The 14,385-nt window shown below is 38.9% G+C and overlaps 1 protein-coding gene across 2 annotated transcripts in view; it reads left to right on the top strand.

Moving 5' to 3' along the window:
• The window catches only part of arid3a (AT rich interactive domain 3A (BRIGHT-like)), a 49,583-nt gene extending 35,906 nt beyond the window's left edge, over positions 1–13,677 (top strand). The window contains exons 4-9 of one of the 2 annotated variants that reach the window (XM_034213105.1): positions 622–694; positions 2,592–2,775; positions 3,728–3,975; positions 4,323–4,610; positions 6,484–6,573; positions 7,142–13,677. In XM_034213105.1, the coding sequence (XP_034068996.1) occupies positions 622–694; positions 2,592–2,775; positions 3,728–3,975; positions 4,323–4,610; positions 6,484–6,573; positions 7,142–7,287 (1,029 nt within the window). In that variant the 3' untranslated portion in view covers positions 7,288–13,677. Of the gene's footprint in view, positions 1–621; positions 695–2,591; positions 2,776–3,727; positions 3,976–4,319; positions 4,611–6,483; positions 6,574–7,141 lie in introns of both variants that reach the window. The other variant, XM_034213104.1, reaches the window with a different exon arrangement.
• Positions 13,678–14,385: the final 708 nt, after the last annotated feature.

Raw genomic sequence — 14,385 nt, 5'->3', positions numbered from 1 at the left:
ACGTGAAGGCTTTCTTGTGATATGAAATGCTCTCCACAACATGAAGGTTAGCTGTGGCTTGGTCTACTTGCTGCGGGCTGTGTAGTAACAATACGCTGCTTGTGTTTCACAACCTTTAAATAATAACAGATTATGAAATGTTTCCTACAGATACTGTGTGATTTATAGTTGTATAACTGGGGAATATTTTACTATGATACTGACAAACTGGACTGGAAAAACAACTACTGGTTTCAATGGCTGCTCTGTACTCCCCTGAGTTGGCGCCCCACTTTTACTGCTAACTTTCTCCTAACTTTTCCAGAGCCAAAGGCAGCTGGATCCACATCAGGTTCTCATCAAATGAGACTGCTCCACATTTCTTTAAGTTTCTCCCCCTGTCATCTCCTCTTATGATCAGAGGGAGACTGACTGGTTTCTCATGACAAACCTTTACGAGTGAATGTCGTCATTTCAAAGTTTTACAGCTATCGATTTATCATTATTATGTTTTCATGATGCTTATGTAACAGGAGAGCATCCTGGTCGTCTTCTTCCTTGCTGTGTCAGATCCTAAATGGTGGTTTTGATATAAATTCAAAAGCTGTTGTCTCACTGGTCTCTTCTCCTCCTCTTCTACAGCTGTATGAACTGGATAGAGACCCGAAGAGAAAAGAGTTTCTGGATGACCTTTTCAGCTTCATGCAAAAACGAGGTATGTTATTATGTTCGTTCAGTGTCTTACCATATTATAGGTCATATCTCCAGCCAGAGTCTCACATACATTTTTTCTGTAAACAATGTAAATCGTTTCCATTATAATTACAAATGACAAGAACAAGCTATTTTCTTCTTCTTTCCTCCTTCACCCAAAGCGACAAAATGTGATATAATTCCAACGCGCAAGCAAAAAAGAAACAACAAATCATCAACAAAATACAAACAAAAAATAAAAAAATAAAACATAATGCGCTCCAACTATTACATTGCTATTCAATGGTATCTCTATTCTATATTCTAAGGAATGTAATAAAGGGTTTCTTCAAACACATTTCTTTTATCTTCTATAATAGCATACATGAGGCCATTTTGCTAAGCTATTATTAACTTGCATGCTGTTTTCTACCAATATAGAGCAATATATACTGGCTTGCAATATACTTGGTACGGTTTAAAATCGTTCTTCATGTTTTTAGTTTGGATTTCAAATCTAAATCTTATGTTGGTCAGGGTCCTCTACAGCGGTGATTCTGTCCATCCCATGTTCTATTTCTATCCAGAACTCCATTGCGTACAGAGATGCTTAATAGTTGAATATGAGGGAGGGATGACCCCCCTCCACTCCTCTCTCTGACATACGACACAGACACGTCTTATCATCTTTCACTCACATGGGTGGGGTCTTTATTCGTTTCGGAGATTATTGCTTTATGGTTAGGCAGCCCCTCGTTCCTTCCCAGGCTATAACTAGAAGGAACGCATCGTATCGATGCCTGGGAACAGATTGGTTTACCTTCCTCTCCTGCTGCTCATCCGCCAGCCCTGCACACACAAACACACTCTCACTCACACACACTGACTCACCAACCATGCAGGATGTTCACTATGGCGACACAACCAACATAAAAGCTCATTTCTAATTGTGCAATATTTTATTTACATGTCATGGCCAATGACTCATTTCAGGTGTTCCTTCTCCCATAATACTCAAGCAGTCTGATTTATATGACAAGTTGATTTATGGCTGATATAATCAGATCAGTGGGGCGACGACTGACATGAGAGACATGAGACAGACACGTGCTCGCAACTGATACAGTACTACATGTTTACAGTGTCAGAGCCAACAGCAATGGGCGGATCTGCCAAGCATGATCTGAGAATATGAGAGCGCCATCTGCAGGTCGTACCTATAACTGAGGCATCACTCTTTAGTATGAACATCTAGGGTCGATCATATTTTGGGTCGAAGTGGACCTGAAGATTGTGTTCGGGGTCACTCTGTGTTTAAATGAATATCATTTGATGGAAAGATTAATGAAGTGAATGATCTTCCTAAGTAAAGGGCATTTGTCACAGATTAATCCGAAACTGGAGATACTGATTGTCCCAAGGCAATTTGTCTCATACTTGGTTTGTCATTAACTTTCATTCACATCCTTTAGAAGACAAGATTGTCAGGTTTGCAAATGTCCCCAAGACAAATCCTGTTTTATATTTTTGATGAAACAGTACATATTTAAACTGTTCTGTCTACTGAAAAGGATGTATCGAAATCGAAAGATGCATCAAAATGAAGGGCCATCACTTTTCCAGTACACCATACTTTATTCCCCAGAAATGTTTGGATATCTCGCCCTCTGGTGTCTAAGTATGTTTCCTGTATCTTATTATAATCCATTTGTCCATCAGATGACTGCATTTTGATACATTTGTTGACCTGTACTTCAGTCTACTCCTTGCTATGTGTGTGTCTGCCAGTTAAGAAAATTCGATCAAAAGATCCTCCTGCCTTTTTGTTAGTATAGGAAAAATAGTAAAAGCTCTTTTCAAGCATGTCAATTTCCAACTATTCCGAACAAAGATCACTGTGTGTTTTTGTGTTATTACAGGAACGCCAGTGAATCGTATTCCCATCATGGCCAAGCAGGTCCTGGATCTGTACATGCTCTACAGGCTGGTGACAGAGAAGGGCGGCCTGGTGGAGGTCATCAACAAGAAACTGTGGAGAGAGATCACTAAAGGACTCAACCTGCCTACCTCAATCACCAGTGCAGCCTTCACCCTACGCACACAGTCAGTACAAACACACACACACACACACACACACACACACACACACACACACACACACACACACACACACACACACACACACACACACACACACACACACACAAACACAAACACAGGATCACACCTCTGGTTGTTTTAATTGGATCTGTGTTATTTGTGTGTTTGGTATATTTGGATCCACACTGGCAGTGACAAGCCATAAGGGCCTATTATCAAAGTGAACAAAAGAGTGCAACAGTGACGCGTCCTTGACAGACATTTAAGAGACGGATCACGTTTTGTTCAGTCGGATAATATCCACATGTCTACCCTACTTTTATAATTTTCTATTCATAAATGTATCGATCATAAATCTATCGATTAGATTTATGATTTGAAAATTATAAAAGTAGGGTAGACATGTGGAGATTATCCGACTGAACAAAACGTGATCCGTCTCTTAAATGTGTGTCAACCACAGACCTTATTTTGAGCTATTTTCCAAAATCCTAAGGAGAAATTGCATTGCTTTTTTGTCGAAGGAACCCATGCGCAGCTTACTTCCGGGTTTTAGGACGCGTCACTGTGGCACTCTATTGGCTTATTTTTAACAAAATGCTTTTGTCCATTACTCTCATTCCTATAACCAGTTTTCTACTGCTCAGCGATTTCAATAACTCCTTCTAGTCACTCTCTGTAGTTGGTCCATATTGCAATGTACTTCGTTACATTTTGGAAACCTATCAGAGAAAAATTGTTGATATAAAAGAAGCAGAGACCATCGGTCATACAAGTGGGTTAGCCCACTCAAAATAGTTTTTTCCAGACAATCTTTCACCAACAAAAATGTTGAAGCTTTATACTGTATGTATGTTATAGGAACTAATTGAATTTTCAGCAGTAGGTTAAAGCTTGGCGCATCCCTGCATTAACAGGCTTTTAGTGAAACATAAATACATTGTACTCCTTTCAGATACATGAAGTACCTGTACCCATATGAATGTGACAAGAGGAGTCTGAGCAACCCCAATGAGCTCCAGGCAGCCATCGACAGTAATCGGCGGGAGGGCCGGCGGCAGAGCTTTGGCAGTTCCCTCTTCACATACTCGCCCAACGGGACCCCTACAATGCTCTCCTCGCCCAAACTCCCATCAGCCAGCGTTGGCCTGACGATGGGCACCAACGGAGCCTCGCTGATCCATAACCACAAGATCAAGCAAGGTGAGATTCGTTTAGAAACTCACATGATGTGTGATGTTTAAAGACTTTGGAAGGATGAAAGAATATATTTTGAGTGGTAAGACTCAATTACTCTATTTTGCATGACTGGGGATAGTTATTTTTTAAGTTAGGAAAACTAAGTAGTCCTCATCCTTACCATTTAACAGGAATGGACTTGCTGTCCTCTCTTCTGTAAGACATCTTAAACACTAACATACTATCTCAGATAGGCTGTTTTCATATAAGTGTGTTTATGGTTTATATCTTGCCTGGATAACACATCATGTTTAGTACTTTTTCAATCAAAAATAACCCTTCTCCCCTTCTTTGTGGTGTCTGGCTAGAAGAGGACGTAGGCCACTCACTGATGGGGCTCAGTATGGCTCGTCTGTCAGCGGGGGCGCTGCAGGGGAACACGATGGGGGTGATGCAGGCGGCGGCCGCTCAGGCGACAATGGCCGCTCAGATGGCGGCTCTGGAGCAGCTCAGGGACAAACTGGATGCCGGAGAGCCACCAGAGAAGAAGATGGCGCTGCCGGCAGAGGAACACCAACGACTGCTGCAGAGAGCGCTGCAACACAACCTGCTGGCCATGACCGCTCAGTTACCCATGAACATCCGCATCAACAACCAAGGTACTGACTGAGGTGGAGCTTCTGATACATTCAGTCAAACTAATCATACAGTCAGACGTGGTTTTTCATATTACATGAGGAAGCCTGTGGTTCACTGGTGAAATTCTTCCACTTTCTAATCATATAAAGATAAAAGTTGAACTAGCCTTCCTAAATCTGCTTTACCCATAAGAATAAATGGTTGACTACACTTGATTCAATATGCAATAAAATCAAAGTACTTCTCTTTTTGCACTTCTCGCTACTTTTACGTTAAATCATGAATTAAGACCAGTTTGAGAACAATATCATTATTGTATTAATTGAATCTAATGAATCAACTAGTAATTCAGTACTTTTACTTCTACTTGAGTGAATCCACCACAGCTTAAATAAATACAACGGTAATTTCTTGATAGCTGATAAAAGTAGAAATCATCTTTGGTCTGACAACATAATAAAATTGTAGCTCTGTTATATTAAAAAAGGGTTAATGCTTTGCCATATTTTTCCGTCAGACTGAACGTTTGCAGCAGATACGTACAGGGGGTATTGGTTCAACAGACATCAATATATACAATTAAACACATAAGAATACCATTTTATCCCCTGGTGATTAATGACATTGCCTCAGGGCAACATGTGCATGGATAAAGGAAGAAAATCCATACTCATGTATTAAGAATTAACATAATCAATCGGCACAAAGTATGATCTTCCAGACAGATCTACCTCAGAACAACATTTTAAAAGAATCCACAATAATGGAAGAAGGTGCATATCAATAATACCACATCTGCTGTGGATTTTACATTTCATTGTTTTTCCTTAGAATTTACACAAGCTGGATTCTACACCCTCTCCCACTTCCTGGCAGTTAGTTTCTCAAGCCATTGTTGTCATCTCACCACACACCACAGCAGCCGACAGGGAGGAAGTAACCCACAGCAGGCCTATATGTTGACCTGTTTAGCTTATAGGAGCAGCATGCATACATACAGTGCATGAGTGTGTGTGACTGAGCGGGGATTCCCTTCTGCCGGCTGACACTTTGATCTTATAGCCGAGTTTCCTTGGTTACTGTCTATCTGATTGAGCACGCAAACAGTTTCTCAGTACTGATAATACAGGTGACTTCAGAGGAATTTAAAGGTTTTGCAAGTTCACACACAAAGTTCCAACTTTGAATACCCAGATGTAAAAAAAATAGCACACATAGATCTTGAAGATAAAGTTCACTTAATTAAATAGCACCAATTTATGTTGGCTATATCAAACAATCAATGCCTGTTGGCGCTGTTGGTTTTGGACAGTTGAGGGAAGTCAACTCTGGACTGCTTCTACAAGAACATTTAATGGCCGAAATATTGCCTAGAATTTTCATTCAGGATTTGTTGTAATGGACGTACAAATTCCCAGTTTTAATAGCAATACATTTTAATCAAAGTTCCTATAAGGGGGAGGCCAGGTTGGACAGATAGGTAAACATATGTCAAACAGTAGGCCAATGAAGGAGCCTAAATGCAGTTTATTAGTATAAGTAAATAGCATGCAAAAAGATAAGTTACATTACATTGCATTTAGCTGACGCTTTTATCCAAAGTGACTTACAATAAGTGCATTCGACCAAGAAGATACAAACTTGAAGAAAACAGAATCATATGAGTACATCAGGTTTCATAGAGCCAAAACATTTCAAGTTAATATGTAAAACAACATTGATTGTAAGAAACTTATTTTGAAGTACAAACTTCAGCTAGAATACATCACAAACATACCTACTTTAACCAGAATTATGATATTTTCTTTGTTTAACATATTGTAATTTTAGCACATCTTGTGCCACCATCATGTAATGGGGTGTAATTGTTTTGTTTGTTTGTCTCCCTCACAGAGAGCAGGCAGAACTCGGCCCTGAACCTCACCACCAACGGCACAGGCAGCATCAGCATGTCAGTGGAGCTCAACGGCGTGATGTACACCGGTGAGTAACACTGTCATGTGGCACAGGGATCCCTGCTTATCACTACATAGTAAATATAAACTATAATTTGATATACCATCAGAAAATAGGGCTGTACCAAGGAGTGCAAGCTTCATTCATAAGGTTGACTTTATTTCTGACTCAAAAAGACAGAAATAAATTAAATGTATATACCAATATAACAAATCTCTCTTTAAATGTGTTGTCATGGGTTGTTAAAGACTAATTGTAAGACCTTAATATAGATTAACATTTACAATTCAGTACAGCCCTTTCAGGGACATTCATTGAGTTGATCAGTATTTGTTCAGATAAAGACTGGAAACTGGAAGAACGTGTTTCTTTTTAGCCTTGTACAAAAAACAGATCACAAAGGGGAAGTGATCTGTTGTAAATATTTCTTGTTGTCACTGTATGATTGTCAGGTTTTGTAAAAGCAATGGCGTCATTTCAACTTTATGAAATTCTCTTGGTTTCCCAGTCTTTTGTTTAATTTCATGTCGAGTTTCGTTGCTGAAATATATTCTGTATTTTGAACCGTATTTTTCTTTTAATCTTTTCTGTGCAGGCGTTCTTTTTGCTCAGGCAGCAGCAGGGGCAGCTTTGTCCGGTGCAGTCGGATCGTCCGTCTCCAACAAGATGGTCAGCAGTCGTGTTGCTCCAGCGCAGCACCAGAACACACCTACCTCAACCTCAAGCAACCCGTTGTCTTAACAAACCCCAGCCTTTTATTTTTTTTACCACGCTAAGTAAAGCCAAAAATCAACCTCATTTTCTACATAATCTATGCCAAAAAGAGAAGAACCATAAACTGTACAGAGACTCAAACTGAAACTCAGATCACTTGAATTACACTATCTCAGGTTTTCTCTCATCAACTCACCTCTTTTGTTCTTCATAGCCAAAATTATTTCGGGGAAAAAACAAAGAATATCTCAACTGAGAACCAGTATATGCTAAACAAATATGTATGCACAATCTGTGAATTATTTATTTCTGCATAAATGTACAGATTATTGGAGAACAAAAGAGAAGGTAATAACCAGGAAGGGTAATGCACTGTTTACACACAAACACAGCTACTGATTGACAGCAATGTTTTATCCTCTAGGGGTAGATTCTTTTATTTTATTTTAACTTTTTGTTGTTATTGTTATTCTCTTTACTGTGTTTTATCATTTAATTTTAAATCTTTAACAATCCTCTCACTGCAGGAAAAAAATATATTTAGAATTATATTAAAAAAAAAAAAGATAATATGAATATTCTCTATTTTTAATCAGAAAAGCTTTTAAGGTATATGTTTTCTTCAGGGCATATAACAATGTACCATTGTGACCTCATTTTGTGTAAAACCTTTTTCGCAAGGCAGCCATTTTGGATCTCTATTAGGGAGATTGCGGTCACTCCTGTTGTGTACCGAGATACACATCATATTAGTGCACAGATTCTCCAGTGAAACAAAAATGTAAAACGCATCTCAAGAGTGGTTACAATGCTACATAGCTAATGAATGCTCTGAAGCTGTCATGCTTCTCCCGTTACAGCTGGATAATGTTTTTATCTAAAACCTGCTTGTTGACATGAGGCCAGTTTAATGTATACTGTATCTGTGCCAATCTTGCAGGTATTTTGTGAGTTAGCTTTGAGTTCAAAATGGCTGTTTTGTAAGAGTAAGGTCAGTTCTGCAGGCGGGGATATGAACTCTTAGCCTTTCTTTTACCCTCGCCGCAGCTAACACGCTGGACTTTCGGAGCCTCAGTAGCGTCCACATAGACTGTTGCTGTTCGGGGTTCAGATTGTATGTGAATAATAACTATTTTCGACTGCTCTCAGGTGTCTGATGCTCATCGCTTTGTACAATATCTTGACAAAGCCAGAGCAATGCTTTTCAACATCTTTCTCTGCAGAAAGATCGATTTTCATCTTCTTGTTTTTCTTACTTGGCCTTCTAGTGAAGTGATTGTCTTAAGGTCATATGCATGCCTGTATTTGTAGATGAAGCCTTTCAGCGATCAGGAATGAGGCAGGAAAACTGTGGTTTTGTGAGTCGTGTATCCACTAAATCCCTATCATTGTGGAGACACTTACATGGACAATCAGGTGTTATTTTAGCTTAAATCTGATTTGTTGTTGTTGTATTATAGTTAACAGATGCTTTTATTTTTATTTCAGCTTTGTGTTTTGCATGACTTAGTGCTTCTTCTGATCCAAGTCCTTCTAATCCTGTGCTGTGACAGGGACCAGGTCTCCTTGAGACTGGCTGTCAAGGATATTACAGAGAATGTCTTGTGATCCTTTGACTGTTTTTAGATGTTGTTTAATTAGGGCTTTGACAATGTGATCTCAGAGGTAATTGTAGCTGCAGCTGAGCACCCGCTTGTGTCTTAGTGTTTCTATCAACACTTGCTGCAGTGAGATTTGTAAAAAGTTAAATCCGCCAGTGAAGATACCATAACATTCATGTAAAGTTGTGTTTTTGCCATTTAAAGTAGATCAATCATTCAGCTTTTAGAATTGTAACCTGTGCTACCTCTCTGGACTGTTAAATATTGTTACTCTACTCCCACCAAAAGCAGCCTCATTCCTACTGACGTTAGGAAGTAAATCAGGCTTTGTATGTGGGTTCTGTTCTAAGGCCTTAACACAGCATGAGAGGACCAGAGAGTCAGCAGTACCTCCGTCCAATCACTTTTTACTGTTCCAGTCAAATATCACCAGATGGCTGTTGCGGCTTTGATTTTGGACACGCCCCTCAATGGGAAATCACCACCAGCTGCTACACAAACAGACTAGTTTTGAAAAGTACTCTCCATTCTCTGACCGCCAACAACTCTCTTTCAGAGTCACATACAATAATTAAATGTTGTCTTTAAGATGGTAAAATAGTGAGGATTGTCTTTTGTCAAAGGTAGAGCTGGAAGCAGAGACAGGATCTCATTGGTTGATCTCAACGAAGTGGAAAACCACAGACTTTATTTACAAGCCTTTTTGCCTTTATTAAAAATAAACTAACTGTTGACATGACCGATGATAATGAATATTCCACTTTTACTCCGTCAACATTTTGAAATGTAAGCTTTTCTTTTGAGCATGCCTCTCTTTCTCAGTTTGTATTCAATGATCTTAAGCTGGCAAAATACCATGTGTTGCAAACTGCAGAAGATCCCAAATTGGGACGCATATTCTACATTTTGCTGTATGCGTATCTGATGCTAAAAGGCAGAATAATAGCACAGTCAAACATGTCTAAATCGGAAATTGCTACATTGGGAATAAGGCTTAGTGACCAAAGAGTATTACGGGTCAATAGTGTCACCACCTACAGGAAGAAAGTGCTCCTGCTGCATAGTTTCCGTTTTGCTTGTCAGTGTTTTTGAGGTTTACATTTGTGCACAATGGCATCTCAGCTCCCCCAGCCAAGGCCTTGCAACACACACAATCACGCACACACACTACACAGGACTGAGGCAGAGGACGCTGGGGTCGTCACACTATAAACAGACGTTTGAATAACATTGGAGAATTATGCGGCTCACTAACCTTTAATGGCTATTTAATAATATTGTGTCCGCATGTGGCTGTTTGGCATTAACTGTTAGCTGTTAATCATAAATACAAAATAAGAAAAGTATAGTTTGACTACTCAATAGCAAAAACTTTGTATTTCAAGTGTGATGAGAAAGCTTGTTTGAAATGCAAAAACCTCAAACACTCAAAAACGCCTTTTCGCACTATTATCAGTCTAATGCTACTCTTTAGATCCAACCAACTACAGTCAACTCAACAGATGAAATCATTTTTAGATTAAGATTTTGGATAAGGAATCATAGCCCATGATTGATTAATGTTCTGGTTCTTTATGTAGATTTGTCACAGATGAATTTGTATTCCTACAGTACAAATGTACATATCAAACAGGCAGTGCCATCTGGCTTCTTCTTAGCATGCAGCAGGCATATCTGATGTGTGTCTTTATTCTCCGTTATTGTTTAAGATATGGCTATTGAATTATTTATATGCATAGCAAGCTCAATTACCAATATTTTAGAGCATCAAAAAAGTTTGTTTGATTCCAGAAAACTGGAGAAAGTAGATTTAAATTTAAGTAAAGGCTTTTTCACCAGCTACCTTATAACTTTTATAGGGATAAAGTATGATGTCAAGAATTCCCATTCTGGTCTTAACTCAGTTTTCATTACATTACATTACATTGCATTTAGCTGACGCTTTTATCCAAAGCGACTTACAATAAGTACATTCGACCAGGAAGACACAACCTTTCAGTTAGTTTCTCCTCGATTCCCCCGTTAAGGCAACTGTTAATTTCATAGATTACAATGTAAACTGATGTTTTTACTTGGTCAATTTGGTAACACGCAGAAGTCTCAGCATGCCTCTCTCTCTGCGTGAGTAGCAGATGTCACAGTTACTGGTGATGGCTGACAATCAAATAGAGACATGCTGTGGTTGAAAGCATTAGTGTAGGGGGGAGGGCCGCTCGAGAGAGCACAATTAAATCAATACTGATCTAAAGGATCAACTGCTTTCTTAGGTTTTTGACCCTATGACCTTTTGACCCCCGAGGCAACATTCAGGCACCTGCCCCCTTCAATGGATCCATGTTTATCGTATAAATCTATTGTCTCCCTCTCTGGGATATTTGCATATGAACAGTGGAGGTACGGCAGCTCTCTGTCTTTCTTTCTGTACTGTATGTGCACGGCAGGTCTTGCGTGGTAGCGACAATCAGGAGACATTAACACTGTATACCTCCAAACACTCTGACATCCCTTCAACCACACAGAGCCCGCTTCTACCTCAAGAATAACAAAGCCTTGGCTTCAGCCAAAACAGACTTTTCAAGGTTGTGTTCAAGCAGAAAAACCTCATCAAAACGATATTGATGCTGGTTATTAAGTACTATGAAAGAGGTTGTAATGACCACAGACAATACGATATAAGATATAACTTTTGGTTATGCAAGGGAAGTCAGAGATGTTAGTACAGTTCAGGGTTCAGTTCAAGCTTCATCTTCTTTACTGAGCGCTCCCCTCAGTGGAAGGTTTTGTTATGACGCACTATCAGTTCACATTTCCTAAAGGGAAAGGCAAAAAAGGTCTGAGCTAAGGCTGTGAAGATTTATTGTCCTTCATTGTGGACATTTGCTGCAAACAAAGGACATATTTAAGTGTTAATTTCTTCATTTCACTACTTAGGGTTTTCTTTTTTAAAGTGACAAGGCCTCATCACTGGACACATTAAGGCTCCACTGAAACAAACTATTTTAGAGGCATTTAATTACAGAATGTGTTTACTTATTTAAACCAGTAAACAATCAATAATCAAACATCTTGCTTGTTTCTCTTTGCTGGGGTCAAACAGGTTTCTCCATAATTTACAAAACATTGGAGCAAAGTAGCTGTGAAAACTATATCAGTCTTAACTCTGTTCTTTACCAGAGTTTGTTCTGAGTCTGGAGAAGAATTTCTATCAGGTTTTATGGTCAGACTGGTATTTATTTCTGAATGCTACCAGCTGCTTTTTATGTGTCTGTAGCCGCTTTGTTTTCTTTCTTCCTTTTGACAAAGTTATATTATTGTGTGGTTATGCAGTTTAAACGCTTGGGTTGATTTCAAAAAGTCTGCTTGTTAGGTGCATTCATGTGCTGTTATACAGATCAGGAAAACAATAACCCCGCCGGACTGATTTTCATCTCACATTTTTTTTTGTCTTGGTGTTTGATTTCCAGTCAATCCAGGAAGGTCGTAAATGTAGTGCTTTACATGGGCTGACTCCCAATCAGCACAAGCCCCTGCAGTCTCTTGTGGTTGGCTTGCTCGCTCTGTCATAACTTTCAAGTGTTTCACCTTGAAATAGTGCTGCTTTTATTCCCACCAGAGCCTAGCTAAAGAACGTCTTGAAACCAGAGTGTCTTGCATGGAAAACGAAAACTCTTGGCTCTTGTTCCCACATGTTGCTGACATGGAAATTCTGCTGGAACATTTACGGGTTAAGGTGCATGTGGGCTTTGGGGGCTTTTGACTCAACATCACCACTGACTTTATCTCCATCAGGGGGACTGTGGACAAGGAAAATTAGAAATAACAAGATGCCTTCTGCTGTGACAATTGTTGTATGAAATAACCTGTATTACTAAGATTCATTAAATAGAATATGTCTGAAATATGGCTTTTTAGGGCTATGCATTATATCATGTTCCACTACCTGTTCTTTCTTTGCTTTTTTTTGGATACGCTATAGCAAACCCGGCACACCGAGATTACTTTTAGAGCAAATTTATTAATATAATGATGATGATGATTAATAATGGGATTATTTTAGGGAAGCATGTGATGTGTGTGTGTGGGCTTCACGTGTCTTCAAGTGAACTGAAACAGGCTATTGTGTCTTACAACTTCTCAGGAAAATCTACCTCTACCTCCAGTTTTATGCATTTAACCCAGTTTAAGTTACAGTTTAGTGAAAGAGGACGTGAGAGCGGACCCAGGTCTGAAATAACTCCAACATAGTATAGTACCTAATATAGCTCATAATGGCACACCTAAGAGTGTATTACATCAAGTATTGTGGTATATTTTTATCCATTTCCTGGCTGTTAACAAATACTCTCAGAAAATATATTTATCACCCTGGTGGGTGCGTGAGAGGTTTATTTTGGAATCTTGGGTCTTTCTCCGTCTCTCTGATTCTCTCTGTGTTACAGGTTGGTAACACTTTAGCTTATTTGAGCATCAACAACAGGGAACCTCCAGTTCAACAGCTTACTAACTACTCAGTAATACACAATAAAGTACTGCTTTTAGTACCACTGTTGGTATTGCCAGTCGTTTTTCAGTCTGTTCTATTAATGTGTGCTTATTCCTCCTTTTTTATAAATGATTTTTTTTTTTTTTTAATGGGATGTTTCCCGGTAACCACGGTAATAGTGAAGTGGCGGCAGGCAATGCAACAGTTTATTTTTTGTTTTCTTTGTTTTTGAAGGGTGAAGAGCTATTATTGCCCATTTACTCAATATGTGTTTGTGTGAAGACTTTTATTTTGAATCTGAAATTAATAAAATATCACCTCTCTTTAATGTCACCAGAGTGAAGGATGTTTTTATTGCGTCTTTAAGATAAGTTACATGAGATAATTTACTATGAAGGTTTTAAGTATTTGTTTAAAATGTGTTCATCATTTAGGCTCCTTAATAACATTGAAAAAGCACCTCATCAGTAATTTTACAAATTATTTTAGTAAATATCCCTTTTTTAGCCACTTATAATAAGCATTCAATTTTACTATGAATTTATAATGTATGGGAGAAGGGGGTAAGTTGAGCCAGTGGGTAAGTTGAACCACCCCCTGTAACCAGGCAACCAGGAGTGGTTCTAGGGGGGGCAGGGGGGGCCAGTGCCCCCCGAACACTGACCTCTGAATTATTATTATTATTATTGCCATTGATAGGAGACATCCTGAATTATAGGTGTGTGTTTTCATTTGTACTATGTGTCATTTCTCCTTGCTGGACAGCATAACTAAAAAATGGCTCAACTTACCCCACTCTCCCCTAATTTACCGATTAGAATTGTCTTGTTGTATTTACTTAAAGGTAAAGCATATTACAAAAATAAACTATCCAAGTTTCCACTGGGAACAAATGTATTCAGATTAAATGTACATTTGCAAGCATTACTTTTAGCATGTTTGACTTTTAGATATGCCATGTTTGCCAATGTCTGTGATGATGTAGCCCTGATAGAGAACAGCAGCTACCAGAATGTACACATGAGCAATGGCCTCACCCAT

This window comes from Gymnodraco acuticeps, unplaced genomic scaffold (assembly GCF_902827175.1).
Source record: "Gymnodraco acuticeps unplaced genomic scaffold, fGymAcu1.1, whole genome shotgun sequence".
NCBI lineage: Eukaryota > Metazoa > Chordata > Actinopteri > Perciformes > Bathydraconidae > Gymnodraco > Gymnodraco acuticeps.
This window is presented reverse-complemented; position numbering and strand designations above follow the sequence as displayed.